Source organism: Oncorhynchus mykiss, chromosome 5, assembly GCF_057628025.1.
Source record: "Oncorhynchus mykiss isolate SJ-2025 chromosome 5, ASM5762802v1, whole genome shotgun sequence".
NCBI lineage: Eukaryota > Metazoa > Chordata > Actinopteri > Salmoniformes > Salmonidae > Oncorhynchus > Oncorhynchus mykiss.
Genome location: NC_143026.1, coordinates 20076279 through 20096151, shown reverse-complemented (window position 1 = coordinate 20096151; position 19873 = coordinate 20076279). Strand labels below are relative to the sequence as shown.

Below are 19873 nucleotides of genomic sequence, written 5' to 3'. Positions count from 1 at the left end.
GAGCTGGTGGCAGTATGTATTTTGAAAAAATACTTAATTCTTTGAAACCTAAATATTATATTTCATATTATGAGGCATGTCTTTTAAAAATACTTCATAGGTGGCGCGTGAGTTTCAAGTTTGGGGAAGCTTACAATTTATCCTACAATTTCTACTGTTCTGCATACCACTTATGATTTTCATGTGCGCATTTTTGTGGAACAGTTTCATTTCAATAACGTTTTCATTTCTCTAAAGCATTGTCCTGTTAATTATACATGTTTTTATTAAAATCATATAAAGCTAAAAGCTAAAAGTCAACTAATGCAAGATCACCAGCCTCTGGCATAGGCCTAAGAGTTATTTTTTCAAAGAAGGTAATCCTCAAGTCCTCTGTGGCTAAGTCATGCTTTCTAGTGGAGTATTTTGAATGCTTTTATTTATTGCTGTATAAACAGGGATAGTTATATGATTTTGGCAAATGTATTTCCATTCATCTCCTGTTCTATTGGTTTTCATATCAACGTTCAATTTGTTGTGCAGAAGCCAAAGGCACAATCCTAGTCATATTAGTAACCCATCCTCGTTGTTGCATGTTTAGATTCCCCCTCTTTCTAAGTTTCTAAAAGAGATTTTAATCTCTGTCACATATGGAATTGCTACCAGGTGCGCTGTTTAGAATGGTGTTTTCCCAGGGTCGCTGTTTAGACTGGTGTTTTCCCAGGTGCGCTGTTTAGAATGGTGTTTTCCCAGGTGCGCTGTTTAGACTGGTGTTTTCCCAGGTGCGCTGTTTAGAATGGTGTTTTCCCAGGTGCGCTGTTTAGAATGGTGTTTTCCCAGGTGCGCTGTTTAGAATGGTGTTTTCCCAGGTGCGCTGTTTAGACTGGTGTTTTCCCAGGTACGCTGTTTAGAATGGTATTTTCCCAGGTGCGCAGTTTAGACTGGTGTTTTCCCAGGTGCGCTGTTTCAACTGGTATTTTCTTGCGAATAGCTTTTTGGCAAATGTATTGGCTGCTTCATTACACAAGTGAGCGTGTTCTGACCCATATGCACCCAATGCATTTCTCAAATGACCGGTAAATTAAAATGTTCCCTGTCACGTTGTCTGTGTGTGTGTGTGTGTGTGTGTGTGTGTGTGTGTGTGTGTGTGTGTGTGTGTGTGTGTGTGTGTGTGTGTGTGTGTGTGTGTGTGTGTGTGTGTGTGTGTGTGTGTGTGTGTGTGTGTGTGTGCAGGTGTAAGCCAGGCTCCTTCAACCTGCAAGAGAACAATCCAGCTGGATGTACGCCCTGTTTCTGCTTCAGACACTCATTGGCCTGCAGATCGTCCAAACACCATACAGCTGTCAACATCACATCGGACTTTCTTGAAGGTATTCAGCCAATCATATATATTTTTCCAGCCAATCATGATTATCTTGAAAGTACTGCATTCAGCTAATAACTAGCTAATGACTTTCATAAGTTCTGAGTCATTCTGCCATGTTCCTCCTCCTCCTCCTCCCCCCTCCCTCCCTGCAGACACAGATGGCTGGTCAGGACAGTTTTCCGGGGGACAGGAGTATCCTCTGCTGTGGAAGGAAGGGGATGTCTACTTGCTACCACTCAGTGAGGATGATCTTGGCTTCTACAGCGCTCCAGGTGAGAGAGACAGAGCTGACACACACACACATACATACACAAAGAGAGCTGATGTCACGTTTAAGGTGAGATATGAGTAGGACCTGGAGTTTTCCCAAACATAAAATCTGGCCAGGTCTAGACCATTGATTTATAGGAGATCCGGACCATGGAGTTATATGAGAAGATCTGGACCCTGGAGTTTATAGGAGAAGATATAGGCCTTACAGTTTATAGGAGATCATCTGGACCATAGAGTTATAGGAGAAGATCTGGACCATGGAGTTTATAGGAGATAATCTGGTCTATAGCAGTAAAGAGGAAGATCTTGACCTAAAGATATAAGAGAAGATCTGGGCCCTCGAGTTATATTAGGAGAATATCTGGACCATAGAGTTATAGGATAAGATCTGGTCCATAGAGTTATAGTAGAATATCTGGACTTAGAGTTATAGGAGAATATCTGGACCTAGAGTTATATGAGAAGATCTGGGCCCTAGAGTTATAGGAGAAGATCTAAGCCCTAGAGTTCATTGGAAAATAAAGAAAGAAAGATACTTCGTCAGTTGTACAACTGAATGTATTTAACTGAAATGTGTCTTCCACATTTTATCCAACACCTCTGAATCAGAGAGGTGCAGGGGGCTGCCTTAATCAACATCCACATCAGCAGTTCCCTGGGAACAGTGGGTAAACTGCCTTGCTCAGGGGCAGAACGACAGATTTTTACCGTGTCAGCTCAAGGATTTGATCCGGCATCCTTTTGGTTACCTGCCCAATGCTCCTACCCGCCAGGCTACCTACCGCCCAGATGCAGAAGATCTGGGCTCTAGTTTATAGGATAGTATCTGGGCCCTAGAGTTATAGGAGAATATCTGGGGCCTAGTTTATAGGATAATATTTGAGCCCTAGAGTTATAGCAGAAGATCTGGGCCCTAGAGTTATAGGAGAAGATCTGGGCTCTAGTTTATAGGATAATATCTGGGCCATAGAGTTATGGGAGCAGATCTGGGCCCTAGTTTACAGAATAATATCTGGGCCCTAGTAATAGGAGAAGATCTGGGCCCTAGAATTTATAGGAGAAGATCTGGGACCTAGAGTGATAAGAGAATTGTATGCACTTCCAGGATGAGGAAAGATTACACAAAGACGGTTTGTGCTTGGAGAGAGCTCAGACACCCGCTGGTCTTTTAACATGTAAATATGTAAATCATATTACCGTCTGCCACCTTTAATACCCTTGGCTTGCTGCTCGAGATCATTCCTTTGTTCGATTAAACAATAACTCATAACGTTAGCCATAAGGTCATAAAGCACATGCTGCAACACCATTTTGTCACAGCAGACTCTTAACACGACCATTAGGAGAGAGGAGTTATAGCTGGCTCTGCTACAGGCTCTCCCTATGACTGTGTCCCAAATTACACCTTATTCCCTACATAGTACACTACAGTACCCTATAGACCCTGGTCAAAAATAGTGCACTTAATAGGGAATATGGTGCTATTTGGGACTCAGCCTATATATCAGTAGGAGAGACTAGGCCTGATGGAATTGGATGTCTTGGCCATAGCTGGAAGAATAACAAAGGGGAAATCGGCCTGGCTCAGCTCAGTCTGGCTACTCAGTGCACCAAGGACCCAGCCCAGCGAAGCAGCAGCCAACAGGGAGAGGGATAGAGAGAACCAGAAACAGCAGAAATCCCATTAACTACCAAAACATCCTGATGGTTTCATGTTCAAGCTCTCTGATCACACTAAACAAGTTCATTCAGACAGGCGTCTGTCTATTTATGTATGAAAAGCCTGAGATCACAGAAGACGCCTCGGAGGGAAGATGCTTTGGTCCACTTGGTCCAGGGATATTTTTAGAGTTTCTTATATGTCGTTAAGTCGACTTGGATATATTTAGTTTGTTTGTTTATTTATTTATTGTTTGGTTTAGTTCTCTGTTTTCTTGAAGCTCGTCCATCACTCCAGTGCCTCTGCAGGCCACCACACAGTGATTAGTGGTCAAACTTGCCGGGAGCTGCCTTGTGGCCATCCCCTTATCTCGCCGGAACAGAGCTTGTTGTAGTTGTTTTGTCAAGTAGTAAAATACGGAGATCTATTGCCACACCGCTTTAATGATAAAATTCTCTCTCTCTCTCTCTCTCTCTCTCTCTCTCTCTCTCTCTCTCTCTCTCTCTCTCTCTCTCTCTCTCTCTCTCTCTCTCTCTCTCTCTCTCTCTCTCTCTCTCTCTCTCTCTCTCTCTCTCTCTCTCTCTCTCTCTCTCTCTCTGTGTAATCCTCCTGCAGCCTTTCTCACTATAGCGTCGGATAATTCTGAGTGACAATGCACCGCTACCAAACAACACACAGAGGGAAAGCAATTTCTTATTAATCTATTTGTCACCTATTTCAGTGTGTCTGTCGCTTAAATGTCTAGAATCAGATCAGTTGGCTTCTCAGTGTAATGAAAACAGATAGAAGTGTTGGGGATCAACTTGTTTCTTCCCGACTTCCAGAAATACCGGCGAAACTGCAGGCGAAACTGCAGTGCCAAAGAACACAATCCCGACACACAATAGAGGAGCCCAGATCACAGAGCATTATCCAGGGAAGTTCAGCTGGAGTCTTTCAAAGAGAGAGAGAGAAGGCTGAGAGGGACTTAGAGAAAAAGTCAGAGAGGTAGACAGAAAGAGGCAGTGAAAAAGATAGTGAAAGAGAAAGTGAGAGAGAGCGAGCGAGCGAGCGAGAGAGAGAGAGTGCGAGAGCGAGAGAGAGAAATAAAGAGTTTGTGAATACATGGTCCTCTATCCAATTCATTTACCACCACACTTGTCCTCATCCTCTTGGCAAAGAAAAGATTGCTGCTAGCTGACACATAATAGAAAGGTCACGTTCCTATGACGACAGAGCACTTGTCAACAGATTCTATCATGGATTCCAAGCCAACACCACTTTCTTCAACAGCCTTGCTAATCCAGCCTCACTGACATAGCTTCCATTTTTGACTGCTGGACATTCACTGAAGCAATGCCGGTTATGTGCTACTCCTCTCCAATCCTCCAAGCTCAAGGGTCCAACAGGCAGCTAACATCCCTGATCCAGAACCAGCCACCTGTGCCTTAGTGCCTGACATGGTCATGGTCCATCTCCCTATCTACACCAGGCCATACTGCTAACCCAGAAAACCAAGAGGGACATGTCCCCAAGAGAGCTATATTTCAGAATGCCAAGAGAGAGACATGTAGTTCTATCCTTTATGTGTCTGGCCTCAAGGGGGCCAGGGAGCATGTGGCTGGTGCAGGAGAGCAGGCTATGACATTCACTTCAGGAGCCAAAGAATCAGATCCCATGTGTGTTCAATCTCCATCTCGATCCTTTCGAGGGCTATCCTCGAGAGGGCACCAGTCAAAGGATTATGTGACTGGTTTTACACTGTATAACATAACCAAAGGATCACTTGTGGGTCTCATCTCCATCCTTCATTCCTATAGGGCTCGCCGAGAAGGGGCACCAGTCTAGGAAGAATGAAATGTGATTGAATAGTAAGTAATCTTTCAGCTCATGAGCCTGAGATTCCCTGGGGGAATCAAACCAGGTGGTGAGTTCAGATCCAACCCAGCTCTCTGCCATCGGGAGAGATGTTGGGGGGGGGGGTTGAAGGGAGAGATGGTCATTAAGAGCTTCACTCGACATGAACGCTACCACAGAGTCTGCCATCACCTCAGCTTGGCAGATTCTCACCTAAATAGGCTGGACACGGAGAGAGGGAGAGAAAGGGGATAAGGAGAGAGAAATGGATATGGAGGGAGAAGCGAGAGAGGGAGCATACCTGCAGGAGAGAAATGGAGAGGGGAAAAGGAGAGACAGGAAAGAGAGGAAGCACAAAAGGACGAGGGAGAGAGTGGGAGAAGTTTCAGTATACATCCTCTGCAGTAACGTTTCTGCCAAGATTCCTGGACAGGCTGCCTCTGCACTGGACGTGAGCCCTAGAACGTTCAGGACAAACCACCACCATGATCTCTGATTGGATGTGAGCCCCAGAACGTTCAGGACAAACCTTCACCCATCAAAAAGAGAAACGTCCCTTTTTCAGAACCCTGTCTTTCAAAGATAATTCGTAAAAATCCAAATAACTTCACAGATCTTCATTGTAAAGGGTTTAAACACTGTTTCCCATGCTTGTTCAATGAACCATAAACAATTAATGAACATGCACCTGTGGAACGGTCATTAAGACACTAACAGCTCACAGACAGTAGGCAATTAAGTTTACAATTATGAAAACGTAGCCTTTCTCCTGACTCTGAAAAACACCAAAAGAAAGATGCCCAGAGCCCCGCTTATCTGCGTGAACGTGCCTTAGGCATGCTGCAAGGAGGCATGAGGACTGCAGATATGGCCAGGGCAATAAATTGCAATGTCCATACTGTGAGACTCCTAAGACAGCGCTACAGGGAGACAGGACGGACAACTGATCGTCTTCGCCGTGGCAGACCACTTGTAACAACACCTGCACAGGATTGGTACATCCGAACATCACACCTGCAGGACAGGTACAGGATGGCAACAACAACTGCCAGGGTTACGCCAGGAATGCACAATCCCTCCATCAGTGCTTAAATTGTCCGCAATAGGCTGAGAGAGGCTGGACTGAGGGCTTGTAGGGGTATTGTAAGGCAGACCAGACAGAACTGGCAAAAAGTGCTCTTCACTGACGAGTCGCAGTTTTGTCTCACCAGGGGTGATGGTAGGATTCACGTTTATCGTCGAAGGAATGAGCGTTACAACGAGGCCTGTACTCTGGTCTGGGACGGTGTGTCACAGCATCATCGGACTGAGCTTGTTGTCATTGCAGGCAATCTCAACGCTGGGCATTACAGGGAAGACATGCGGTACCCTTCCTGCAGGCTCATCCTGACATGACCCTCCAGCATGACAATGTCACAGCCATACTGCTCGTACTGTGCGTGATTTCCTGCAAGACAGGAATCTCAGTATTCTGCCATGGCCAGCGAAGAGCCCGGATCTCAATCCCATTGAGCACGTCTGGGACCTGTTGGATCGGAGGGTGAGGGCTAGGCCATTCCCCCCAGAAATGTCTGGGAACTTACAGGTGCCTTGGTGGAAGAGTGGGGTAACATCTCACAGCAAGAACTGGCAAATCTGGTGCAGTCCATGAGGAGGAGATGCACTGCAGTACTTAATGCAGATGGTGGCCACACCAGATACTGACTGTTACTTTGATTTTGACACCCACCTTTGTTCAGGGACACATTATTCAATTTCTGCTAGTCACATCTCTGTGGAACTTGTTCAGTTTATGTCTCAGTTGTTGAATCTTGTTATGTTCATACAAATATTTACTCATGTTAAGTTTGCTGAAAATAAATGCAGTTGACAGTGAGAGGACGTTTATTATTTTTCTGAGTTTAGAATGTTCAAGATAATCTAATTCGATGACCCCACTTAACATCACTGGCGCACTCTCATTAGCTGTACATTACCATATCAGACTCCATTACACCCACAAAGTAGATTATGTTTTTGGGGTGTTTTTAGAGAAGAAAACATTGCTATATTGGCAAATTGTGTGTGTGTGTGTGTGTGTGTATAGTGTTTAGAGTAGGTCACCAGACTCGCGGACACTCTCTCTCTTTCTCTCTCTGCTGGGTAAAGTTAAAGCTTGTCTGTTCACGTATTGCTTTCATGCCCATTGCACGGCAGTCAATGTCAGTTAGAGGCCTCCATGGGACTTAAAGTTGTTTGTGTGAGACGGCGGCTATCTAGTTGAAATAGAGTTGATTAATTAGTTTGGAGAGAGTCTAAACCATTGATTGATCGCAGGACTCCTCTACCGTTCATCAAATGTCACTGGGACGTCAGGCATCTTGGCAGAGAATTTGTCTGCCCCTGGAAGGGGGTCAGTGGAGTTCAGGTTGAGCACATCACTTAATAACAGACACACAGGGATTGAAAAGGCACATTCAAAACACACACACATACACACAGACGGACACACACACACACACACACACACACACACACACAAAACAACACACCCACACTCACTGCGTGCACATTGAGTGGAAGCAGAAAACAATGTTGTTCTGACTCCCAGAACTGGCTGGTAGTGCTCTGGTATCTCTTGTCTGTTTCTCTCCTGTGACAAACCCATTAATAGTAGTACAATGGCATATGTGACTCAGGAAGTGCCTATGTCGCGCGTCACTAGTTCACAGGAGAGCCATTTGAACCTAAACTATTTTATGTTTGGGCAGAAATGCCCTCTGGAACATGTGAACTTTCATGTACATTAATAACAAATGTGTATGCCATCTGTAAATACAAATAAAATGGTTAAATTATGAGCCTAGTTGGTTTAGCCACAGAAAAGGATGCAACCTTCCCGCTAGCCATGATAGTCTGAGATTATTTTTTATTTCTTATTTAACAAGGCAAGTCAGTTAAGAAAAAAATCTTATTTTCAATGATGGCCTAGGAACAGTGGGTTAACTGTCTTGTTCAGGGGCAGAACAACAGATTTTTACCTTGTCAGCTTGGGAATTCAATCTTGCAACCTTTTGATTACTAGTCCAACGTTCTAACCACTAGGCTGTCTTTTTTTGAAAGATATCACGTAGTAGAACTGCATAAGTGCTGTTCTCCACTTTCTGGAAGACAAAGTTTTGAAATCAGTGGAATTAGAGTATGATAGCTAGATGGAGTATGACAGGAGATCGAGAAAATTCTGGCGTTTGATTGCAAACATGCAGATGGGGTCGAAAAGAGAACACACAGAAGGCTGTTGTATTAAACATCTACCAACTAAGGGCAACCATGGCATCCATGACAAAGAGGGAGAATAGTCTAGTCTAGTCTAGTTAGCTTAATTTTGTAAGAAAGTCATTTTAAGTTAGTGTACTATTAGCTAGCTAACGTTAATAGGTGTTCCAAAACATTCAAAGGCAATTTTCTCAAAAGTGAGGTTACAAGTTTATCAACTTCCAAAGTATAAAAAAAAGTATCCTGTTGTTCCTCAACTGTAGTGTATGATATACCCTTTTCTAGTTTTGAGTCTCTGCTTTGTCCAATGTAAAAATAAAAAATAAACACGATTTCAAATGTTCCTACATAAGACCAAATCGAGCTGGTCGGTCACATATTTTGGCTTAGTTGATGTACCATTAGAGCTAGCCAAAAGTTGTCTAACATTCGCTAGCTAGTTAGCTCACCAACTTTAGCTATCATTTTTGCCTCAATCACACTACACCTGAATCAAACAATGAGACCAGAGGCCAAATGATTGAAGATTGATATTCTTATGTTTTTTGACAGTGCATTGAGAGTTTTTCTTTGTCAGTCTAGCAATGTAACATTATTGATCTGTCACTTTCCCTAGCTAATTCCTTACTTTTCACACTGCCACAGTATAAACATCTCTACAGGCTACACTGTCATGGTGCACAGTCAGTACATAACACTATGATCATCATAGCTTAGCAGGCTCAGATGGTGACAGGTGTCCCAGCAGAGCCAGAAAGCCAGGGAAGACAAGTCTACGGAGCTCAGGTGAATTTTGCAGTATATTAATACAATCAGTGAATGGATACAAAGTTCCATCTTGAGTTGATGGGTACGCAACTGGGAATAATGGTAATTTCAATTATTTGAACCATTGATTACTTTCTTGGATAATATAATGAATGTAATATAATATAATATAATGAACTCTGAGGTAATTCTTTGTCATGCCTCATCTGAGCAGGATTATATGTTGACTGTGGTCTCAGCAGGGTCAGGCCACCAGGGAAGACCAGTCTGTGACAGCGCTGAGGTGAACTTTTGCAGATACTTTATTCTCTCTAAGCAGCAAACACTGGACAAGCCAGAAGCTTCAAATATTAAACTATTTTAAGGTAGTCTGACAAACCTCTGAAGTTGATTTCCAAACTGTAACAAAACGATTGGTAGAAGCTTTTCCCAACAAAACATAACATGTCAAATAAAAACATGAGGAAGACCTGGGAGACACTATTGATGATGATACAGATATGTTTAAATGCCCAGTCATATCATCTCAGACATACATTACTGCAGTTTAAAACCATCCACAGAACATACTATATGCCAGTGAAACGGAATATCATGCACTCAGAAATGTAAGTCCTCTGATAAAGGTGGAAAGCACAAAAGGGGAAATATTTACATATGCTATGATCTTGTGAAGGCTAGCTGAAATCTGGCAAATAGTATGTTTTTTTTTTTTATCTCAGCATGTCTACAGATTCTCCCTTCTTCCTGTTTATGTTTGCTTTGAAATGTTGATACTGGAGACTGTGGTCAGAAGAACCTGTTTAATCTAGCATTTATAGCTGCTAAGAAATGCATTGCCATTCATTGGAAAGTTGGTTATCCTCCCACATGTCACAATGGATGGCAGAAAGGTCAAGTTATGTATCACTAGATTTGAATTATTATAAGATTAAGAGTATACAGTGCAACTTTCATAAGTTCTGCGTGCCTAATATGGAATACTGCATGACAAAAGGGATCTGTATTGAAAACATTAGTTGTTTTTAGTCGAGCAGTTACAAATATATCTTTTTTCATGGCACATGGACACCTGTGTGATTTGTGCCTGTCTCAGTGGACTAATCCATTTAGGAAGCCGCGGGGATGCCACAGTCCAAGAAAATAAGGATTGTGGCTCAGATGCACAAGGCACGTCTCTCTGCCACCATTTCGTGGGTTTTCATTGTTTCATAACTTCATTGTGTGCATTGTTTGCTGTGTCTATCAATTCCCCATTACATATATCACCAGTCGTAGCCTGCATTTAGCCGTCCATTAATTCCCATAATTTATCATCTGCAAAGTTTGTTTAGGTACAGTCATTTCTGTTAATGCATTCAAGATACTATTATTACTGTCTTTTACCGGTCATTGTCGGAGTGAACATGTGTTTTGCAGAACCCACAACCTATGCTACACTTGTGAGAAACACGTTTTTGTTTATTTCATTCCATATACGAGTTTTGTCAGTCATCCGGCACTGGGCAGTGTGCTTGGGATGATAAAGGCTGGTCCTCCAAATATCAGATGTGACTGTGAGGTGAGCAGACAGGTGTGTGTGTGTGTGTGTGTGTGTGTGTGTGTGGTCAGACTGCAGCCTCGGGCACCACGTACCACCCACAGTATCACCTTCTGACATCCACTGCAGCCCTAACAATACCAGCAGAGACCAGAATACATGACGCACACAAACACACTCAAAACACACAACCTCAGCCTGATAGTGGCACAGACCTGGGTTCAAATACAATATGACTGAGCTTGCCTTTTGCAATAGCACAAATAGAAAAGTCCCAAAAGTGCAAGCCCAACCCAGCCCAACTGTCACTCCAGGGAGGCTAAGCAAATGCTCAAAGCATTTTTTTAAGATTTCAAATAGTTTGAACCCAGGTCTGCTGAAGTGTCATTCACACTGTGGCATATTATGCTGTTTCGTATTGCCTTACTGATAAATGTCTGCCTCGTTTATAAAAGTGCACTGCTGTTTTTATTGCTGCAATCAATCTTGAATAATGGATGCTTATCCATCTCCTCTTAGCATACTGATTATTGTTTTATTTTTACATATTTCCACAAACACCATTTTATTGAGTCTCTCACCTCACCCACCCATAACGCAAGATGTTGTATATTTCAGGGATAGTTTTTCCAATTTGTTGTTTTATTAGAGGCTCCCTGGCTGCTGATCATGTTGTATGCTGTGAGTGTGCTGGTTTGAAAAGTGGTTGGAATGTGTGTGTGTGTGTGTGTGTGTGTACGCATGGCTTGGTGTGTGTGTGTGTGTGTGTGTGTGTGTGTGTGGCTCTTTGAAGTGGTGTTAATGTGCTGTAATGAGGGTAATTACAGCCAGACTCCCACTGTGATCTGTGGGCTACAAGCTCCTCAGCCCTCGCACTTTACCATACATACACACACACTCTCTCTCTCTCTCCCTCACACACTCCCCCCAACGTGGACCCTCTCTCTTTCACACTTACACACACTCGTACAAACACACACACATACTAAATCAATCCCTTACTAGTTCACTCTCAGATGTACACACTTGCAAACATACACAAACACAAAACAATTGAAATCCCACACAGTAATGATGAGAGGTTCTCTCTCTCTCTCTCTCTCTCTCTCTCTCAATGGGACTTATTGACATGTCTCTCTTTCTCTCTCTCTGTGTCTCTCTTTCTCTCTGGGAGAATGTGAGATAGCTAAAAGCATGTCTGTTTGTCTGTCTCCCCTCCCTCCTGTAGAGAGGTTCCTGGGGAACCATCTCCTGAGCTACGGCCAGCTCCTTTCCCTGACCTTCACGGCCGAGGCCCAGTACCTCCTCCCTCACAGTGCCACAGTGCTCCTGGAAGGATCGGGAACTACCCTGTCAGCTGACCTTTCACCCCAACATGGACCTGTCCACCAGCCGGGCCTTGCTCCCCAGCACACCTTCACTCTCAGGTAAAACCTGTGTAAGGCGGCAACAGTAGCTGAGGTGTGCATATGTGAGTTTGGTATATGTGTATAGCATGTGTGCATATGTGTATGACATACTACAAGGCTACTACCATTGTGCTACTATTCATGATATTACACATGTCACACATACAGTAGAGTCCTCAGGCTGTGTGGATGAACAGTACCATCTTCATGGCAATATGATCCCTATCTGGATTGAGATACTATGGAATCTGCCTTATGACTGTGTCAGACATAGTCGTGTCCTTTCTGGTTACTGTCCACCACTAAAGGTGTCCTTATGCTTCCCATCCAAAACAGTTTGTAACAGTTTGTGCATATATTATGATGATATTTGGTGAAGGTTTCTTTTCTGCTGTTCGTGCAAAACATGTTTTTTCTCGAGCCAAGTCGAAGTTTGGAGCCAAAGTCTACACACTTTCATCTGTCATGGGTCAACAGTAAGGATTCTTCAATTAAGTGTTTGTTGTCATTCAATAATAGACTACTTTTTCATGCAAGTTTTTTTCCCTTGAGAAATACTTCCCCAATCATCTTAGTTAGATGTAAAATTGCGCGACTAAGATATCCTCTGCAAAAAAATAAATAATGAATGACAGACTTCTTGAGTTATCTTAGATAAATGTTGACTACTTTTTCAAGCAAAGGTATTTTTAGGGAGTAGGCGAGCACATTCATTCAGTTCACCTAGCCAAGTTCGACTTCACCAGCCCTTGGTGAAGGGGCAGTTTGGCCCTCCCTTAAAGCAGCGGGGCCTGGGGAAAGGAGTGTCATTAAGTGGGCCATCTATGGAGACAGGCTCCACACACGTCATTAGAGAGACAGATATCTGTCCCTACACACTCTCTCACACACACACACAAACACACACACACACAGAATCCCCTCCTGCTGGAGCTCTCTTCCTGGCTCCACACGGTTACGTTGAGATGGATCAGCTGGGAAGTGGAGTGGTGTGTGTGTGTATCCATGCCTGTGTTTGTGTCATTTGACTGCAGACAATAACACAACACACACTTCCCCATTCCCTGGCTATGTACTCTGAGTGACAGATAGCATGCTGTATGTTATGACTGTGAGCCTGCATGTGTTGTGTGAATGTGTTGAATGTATTAGCCAGGATAAGTGTCTCTGTGTTTCCAGCAGACACCAGGATCATTTATAATCACAGGGAGTAAGGGGTGGATAGGGGTGTTCAGAGACTGGGGGGGGTGGTTGATGCCCACATGTTAAATAGTGTTGGAGGAGTTAGCCTTTGCTGTTCTCCATTACAGTGTAGACTGTGGGGAGACACAAGGGGTGGATACTTTTCGTTCTAAATGTGTAAACAGGATACATGTTTGTGTATTCTGGTTCTCTTCTCTTCATCTTCATCCTCTCTTTTCTCTTCTGTCTATTTTCTCTTCTCCTCCTCATCTCTCTCTCCTCTCCACCCCTCTTTTTAATTTAATTTATTTATTTATTTTTTTTCATTTTACCCCCTTTTTCTCCCCAATTTCGTGGTATCCAATTGTTAGTAGTTACTGTCTTGTCTCATCACTACAACTCCCGTAAGGACTCGGGAGAGACAAAGGTCGAGAGCCATGCGTCCTCCGAAACACAACCAAGCCACACTGCTTCTTAACACAGTGCGAAACCAACCTGGAAGCCAACCGCACCAATGTGTCGGAGGAAACACCTTACACAGGAGTCGCGAGTGCGCTATGAGACAAAGATATCCCTACCGGCCAAACCCTCCCTAACCCGGACGACGCTAGGCCAATTGTGCCTTGCCCCATGGACATCACGGTCGCGGCCGGCTGCGACAGAGCCTGGGCTCGAACCCAGAGTCTCTGGTAGACCACTGCGCCACCCGGGAGGCTCTCCTCTCCGCCCCTCTGTGTCTCTATCTATCTGTGTATTTGTGTGTGTGTTTGGTTTTACTATCCTTGTTAGGACCAGAAGTCCTGACAGGGATAGTAAAATAAGGAACATTTGGGGTCATTTCGCAGGTCCCCACAAGGTAAAAGGCTATTTTAGGGTTAGGGGTTAGAATTGGGATTAGGGTTACGGTTAAGGGTAAGGTTTAGGGATAAGGTTAGGGGTTTGAGGTTAAGGTTAGGGATAGGTTAAGGGTTAGGATTAGGTTTAGGGTTAGGGAAAATGGGATTTTGAATGGGAATCCGTTGTTTGGTCCCCACAAAGATAGTAAAACAAACCACACACTATGCACAGACCTTCAGTGGATTCGTGGTCATCTGATGATGTTCCTCTCATACTAGCGTTCCTTAATTACAGTCTCAGTGTCTCTGGCTCTGCCCGGCTCTGATTAGAACCAAAATGGACAGTGCTCCATAGGGAAGACATGGCAGAGAGTTCTCTCACTTTCACATCAACCCCTGCTTATCGCTACACAGCAGCAGAGCAGCAGCTCCATTACCGGGGGGCTGTGAGGCTGTGTTTGTAATTGTCTCCTTTTATAACTATGGCAGTCTAGGGGCCGGGGAACGAGGACCTCTGTAGAGGGGGAGAGGTCTGTGTGGTCCATAGACTGGACACACATTTTTTCACATACAGAGGAAATGTAATATACTGTCAACACTAACTCATAGACACAGAGGACATATAGCGGATATACCTTGCCCAAATATAACACATTCACACACAGGACAGAGTAGGAGCTGTATGTCCAACAGACAGCTTCCACATTCCCATTAAAAACACAAACATCCCATGCTACATTTCAGACGGTGAACATAAGATATGACTGATGCATTTATTAATTCCTACAAACATACTGCACGTAATAATACTGTACAAACATGTTGCGGGACTCGGTAATCATAGGGGCCTCAGTAAACATAGGGGCCTCAGTAATCATGGAGCTGTGTTTGTTTTCCTCCAGACTTCACAAGGAGGAGACGAGGCTGAAGCCTTCATTGTCTGCCTTCCAGTTCCACCATCTTCTCTTCAACCTCACTGCTATACAGATCAGCAACGCAGGAGGACACAACTGTAAGTGTGTGTGTGTGTGTGTTTACATGCGTGCATGTGTGTAAGAGCGGGTGTGTATAAGTGTGTGTGCATACATGCAATGGCTACACCTCAAGCTAGCGTGTTGTCCATTATTTGTGCCTCCTGTACCCTATCACTAAGAGTATGTTCTTATTTAACCAAAGTAAAACAAATCCATCAGAAGAGTCATTGAGCTGGATGTGGTTCCTCTCTATCCTGTCAGTTCATTAATGGACAGCAGTCTGCTTCCTACTACTTGCTCTCAACCTGCTGCCCTCTCATTGGCTCCGGCCTCTTCTGGAACATCTCTGAGGAGAATATGCATGGTAACACCACTTGGCCTCGTGAACATCAGCTGTCAAGTTATTTCACTGGCAGGGGAAGTTCAGTACCAGAACTCTATCTCACTTAGTAACACTGCCTCAGTCACTCTCATATGGACCACATGCACCCACGTACGTACACACACATACACACTCTTTATAGTTTATACACACAACCACTTTGAGACTATTAAATGCAACAGAGGCACCCACGCACATTTTCATTACCAGTTAAGGCCTACTTTATATCGCTGAGTGTTCAACACATGCTTGCTCTCACTGAAGCATTGAGTTGTGCCAAATTCATAGGCAAGAGCAGCAGGACTTCTGCTCACAGATATTGCATGTCTGTACTTCCACATCCCCTGCTCTTTAATGGAGTGAGCGGGGGTACGGTCTGATATTTATTCTCTCTCTCTCTCTCTCTCTCTCTCTCTCTCTCTCTCTCTCTCTCTCTCTCTCTCTTATAGTGTTTAGGTCAGTGTACTGAGGGGATGTGAGAGGCATTACATTAGTTAGTTAAAGCCATACACACCATCTCTCACATTGGGTCAAAGCCACACACACATTCACACTATGTACACATAGACACACACGGTCTCTCTCTCTCTCTCTCTCTCTCACACACACACACACACACACACACACACACACACACACACACACACCCTCTTTGTGCATTGCGGAGGAAAACACTGCTAATGATTTGTGTTCGGTCTCAAATGAATTCTCAAACAGTGTTAGAAGTGCCTTATCTCCGCAGGCCGCCAAGCAAATGTTAATATGAAAATCCCACAAAGTGCAATTTCGCCTTTTTCTCCCCCACTGCACCAAAAAACAGATTAAGACATTCATTATTATTTTAATGACAGGATTGTCTGTAGGCGATGGATGTCACATTGTTGGGTGAGGATCCTGTGTGACAGCTGAGTAGTGTTGAAGATGTAAGGTTAGGGTAGGAGGCTTCCACAAAATCAGTAGAGGGAGAGGTGTGCGGGGTGGAGGGTGCGGGGTGGAGGGAGAGAGAGAGAGGAATGGAGAGAGGGGCAGAAAGAATGGGAGAGAGAGAGAGAGATGTAGAGAGACTGGAAAAGGGAGTGAGAAAAAGGGAAAGAGGGGAAGGGTGAGAGGGAGAGGGAGATGAAGAAAGGGTATAGAGATGGAGAGAGAGAGGGGAAGGGGGATACCCAGTCAGTTGTACATCTGAATGCATTCAACTGAAATGTGTCTTACGCATTTAACCCAACAGCTCTGAATCAGAGAGGTGCGGGTGGCTGTCGAGAGACAGGGAGAGGGAGAAGGAGAGGGAGATGGTTTAACTGGTGGCCAGGAGTATGGTAGTCGGAGGGGATGAGTTGGTTGGGGGCTGAGTTGCAGATGGTAAATTAACTGTGTTGTATCGTTGCTTAAGGAACAGGGTGATCACGACTTGTTAGAGCCCATGGTCTCTCTCTTCCTCATGCTTATTCTGTCTTTTTTAAATGGCTCTTTCCCTCTCTCTCGTTAGACATTAATTCATTAATTCACCCATTCTGTATTTTTGATCTCACACACATCCCTTACTCACCGTGATACACGCACACACATCCTCACTGGCACTGGTAAAGAGCCTCTGTTGAAAGCCTGGGCACTGGACCTTGAGTGGTGGTGGTAGTATTCTGTACAATGGCTGAGGAGGATTCAACCTGGACTATCGCCCCATCACTATTCATGGAGGAAGAGAGGAAAGAGGAATCAGTAATCCTAGTGGGTGCATGCTCCCCCAATATCTCCACGTTTTCTTCTCTTCTTCTCCTCCTTTCCTCGTGCTCTCCTCCCTCGCTCCTCTGCTCTGATTTATTCATTTGTTTTATCAGAGATTCTCAGAGTGAGGTAGATAGGTGTGTGCCCACATTTACGTCACAAGAGTGCAGGTATGCACACACACACACACACACACACACACACACACACACACACACACACACACACAGAACTTGGTTAAATTCCTAGATTAATCTTGTTTCTGATTATAAAACTCAGCATTAGTGGACCATTGTCTTCTGGATGTGAGAGTAGCCTTTTGAGGACGTTTGAGTATTCATGACCTCTCCAGATTTGGAGATAAAGTATTAATGATCTCCATCCTCTCTCCCCAGACACGTCCCAACTCTCAGGGGTAACCCTGGCTTCCGCTGCCCCCTTCTCCAGTCCTGTTATCCCCTCTACCCCTCCTGCACTCTGGGTAGAGGTGTGTACATGCCCTCCTGGATTTGGGGGTCAGTTCTGTGAGCTCTGTGCCCCAGGATTCAGCAGAGAGGTCCCTAACGGAGGACCCCTGTCTCCCTGTGTGCCTTGCACCTGCCACCAGCATGGACCATGCCACCCTGAGACAGGTAGGAGAAGTCTAAAAATTCCTCAAACATACATGTATCTTATACCGTTTTAAAGGTAATCTTGTTGTTAATCCCACCACAGTGTCCGATTTCAAATATGCTTTACAGCGAAAGTACCACAAACGATTATGTTAGGTCACCACTAAACCACAGAATAAATACAGCCATTTTTCCAGCAAAAGATAGGAGTCACAAAAAAAAACAAATAGAGATAAAAATTAATCACTAACCTTTGATGATCTTCATCAGATGACACTCATAGGTCTTCATGTTACACAATACATGTATGTTTTGTTTGATAAAGTTCATATTTATATCAAACTATCTGAGTTTACATTGGCGCGTTATTCACTAGTTCCAAAAACATTTAGTGATTTTGCATAACCACATCGATTCAACAAAAACTCATCATAAATGTAGATGATAATACAAGTCATACACATAGAATTATAGACATACCTCTCCTTAATGCAACCGCTGTGTCAGATTTTTTTTTAATTTATGGAAAAAGCAAACCATGCAATAATCTGAGACGGCGCTCAGAAAAATAATAACTCCCAGGAATCCTAGTTCCACAATAAATGCTTGATTTGTTCGATAATGTCCATTATTTATGTCCAAGTAGCTACTTTTGTTAGGGTGTTAGGTACACATATCCAAACGATCGTGCAGGTCCAGCATAACTTCGGACAAAAACTTTAAAAAGTTATATTACAGCTCGAAGAAACTTGTCAAACTAAGTATAGAATCAATCTTTAGGGTGTTGTTATCATAAATCTTCCATAAAGTTCCAACCGGAGAATTCCTTTGTGTCTGGAGAAGCCATGGAATGCAGGTCGATATCATGTGAAATGCGCATGACCAGGAAATGGCTCTCTGCCAGTAACCTGACTCATTTAGCTCTTATTCAGCCCCACAACACAGTAGAAGCCTCATTCAAGTTTCTAAAGACGGTTGACATCTAGTGGAAGCCCTAGGAAGTGCAACTTCATCCATATCCCACTGTGAATTCAATAGGGCCTGGGTTGAAAATCGACCAACCTCAGATTTCTCACTTCTTGTTTGGATTTCTTCTCAGGTTTTTGCCTGCCATATGAGTTCTGTTATACTCACAGACATCATTCAAACAGTTTTATAAACTTCAGAGTGTATTCTATCAAATACTAGTATTACTATGCATATATTAGCAACTGTGACTGAAGAGCAGGCCGCTTACTCTGGGCATCTCTGGGCACCTTTTATCCAAGCTACTCAATACTGCCCCTGCAGCCATAAGAAGTTTTAATTAACCTCTTCTTTTTCCTTCTCCCCTCTACTCGTCTCTTTTCTACTCGACTTTCCCTCTCTCTCAATTCAATTAATTTCAATAGACTTTATTGACGTGGCAAGTTAAATTACTTACCATGTCAAAGTATACATATAACAAAAATGGTGGGACCAACAGCAATAGGAATAATAGTAGTGGAAATGGGATTACCATTAACAGCAACTACAACAACAATATTAATGAGAATAATAATAATACATTAAAGCAATAGTAGTAGACCAGTCTCAACATGGCATGGTAAGAAAGCCAAAACAAAACGGGAAATATTATTGACATTACATAGCACTTTTCACTGGCTGTCCCTCAGGTTGTGGCAGGAGAACACATTTTGTCTTTTCACTCATTAAATATTACATCTTTGTCTATATCTCTCCTCTGGAGCAGAGTGAGCACAGCCTGTCCTCTCTGGGCAGCCAGGCTTGCCTGTGATGTCAGGTCTCTATAGCCAGACTGTGCTCACTGTGTCTGTACCTAGTCAGTGTTTTCCTCAGTTTTCGATCAGTCACAGCGGTCGATAGTCTGCCACCATGACCTGTCTGTTTAGAGCCAAATAGCATTGAAGTTTACTTATATTTTGTGTGATGTCTTTCCAATAGGTGATATCTTTTAATTTTTTATTTGTGAGGAGTTGGTTGGACCAGATTTCCTGAGTGCTGTCCTGAGGCTCTATGGGGTTGGTTTGGGTTATTGATCTGAGCTTTGGAACCAGCTGACTTTTTATTTTTTTTATTT

The 19873-nt window shown here is 43.6% G+C and overlaps 1 protein-coding gene across 1 annotated transcript in view; it reads left to right on the top strand.

Annotated features, from left to right (window-relative positions):
- The window catches only part of LOC110523381 (laminin subunit gamma-3), a 202909-nt gene that overhangs the window by 78557 nt on the left and 104479 nt on the right, over nucleotides 1–19873 (top strand). Inside the window, exons 8-12 of the mRNA XM_090234139.1 lie at nucleotides 1213–1349; nucleotides 1498–1617; nucleotides 11906–12104; nucleotides 15007–15116; nucleotides 17578–17814. Of these exons, the coding sequence (XP_090090265.1) occupies nucleotides 1213–1349; nucleotides 1498–1617; nucleotides 11906–12104; nucleotides 15007–15116; nucleotides 17578–17814 (803 nt within the window). The remainder of the gene's footprint in view (nucleotides 1–1212; nucleotides 1350–1497; nucleotides 1618–11905; nucleotides 12105–15006; nucleotides 15117–17577; nucleotides 17815–19873) is intronic.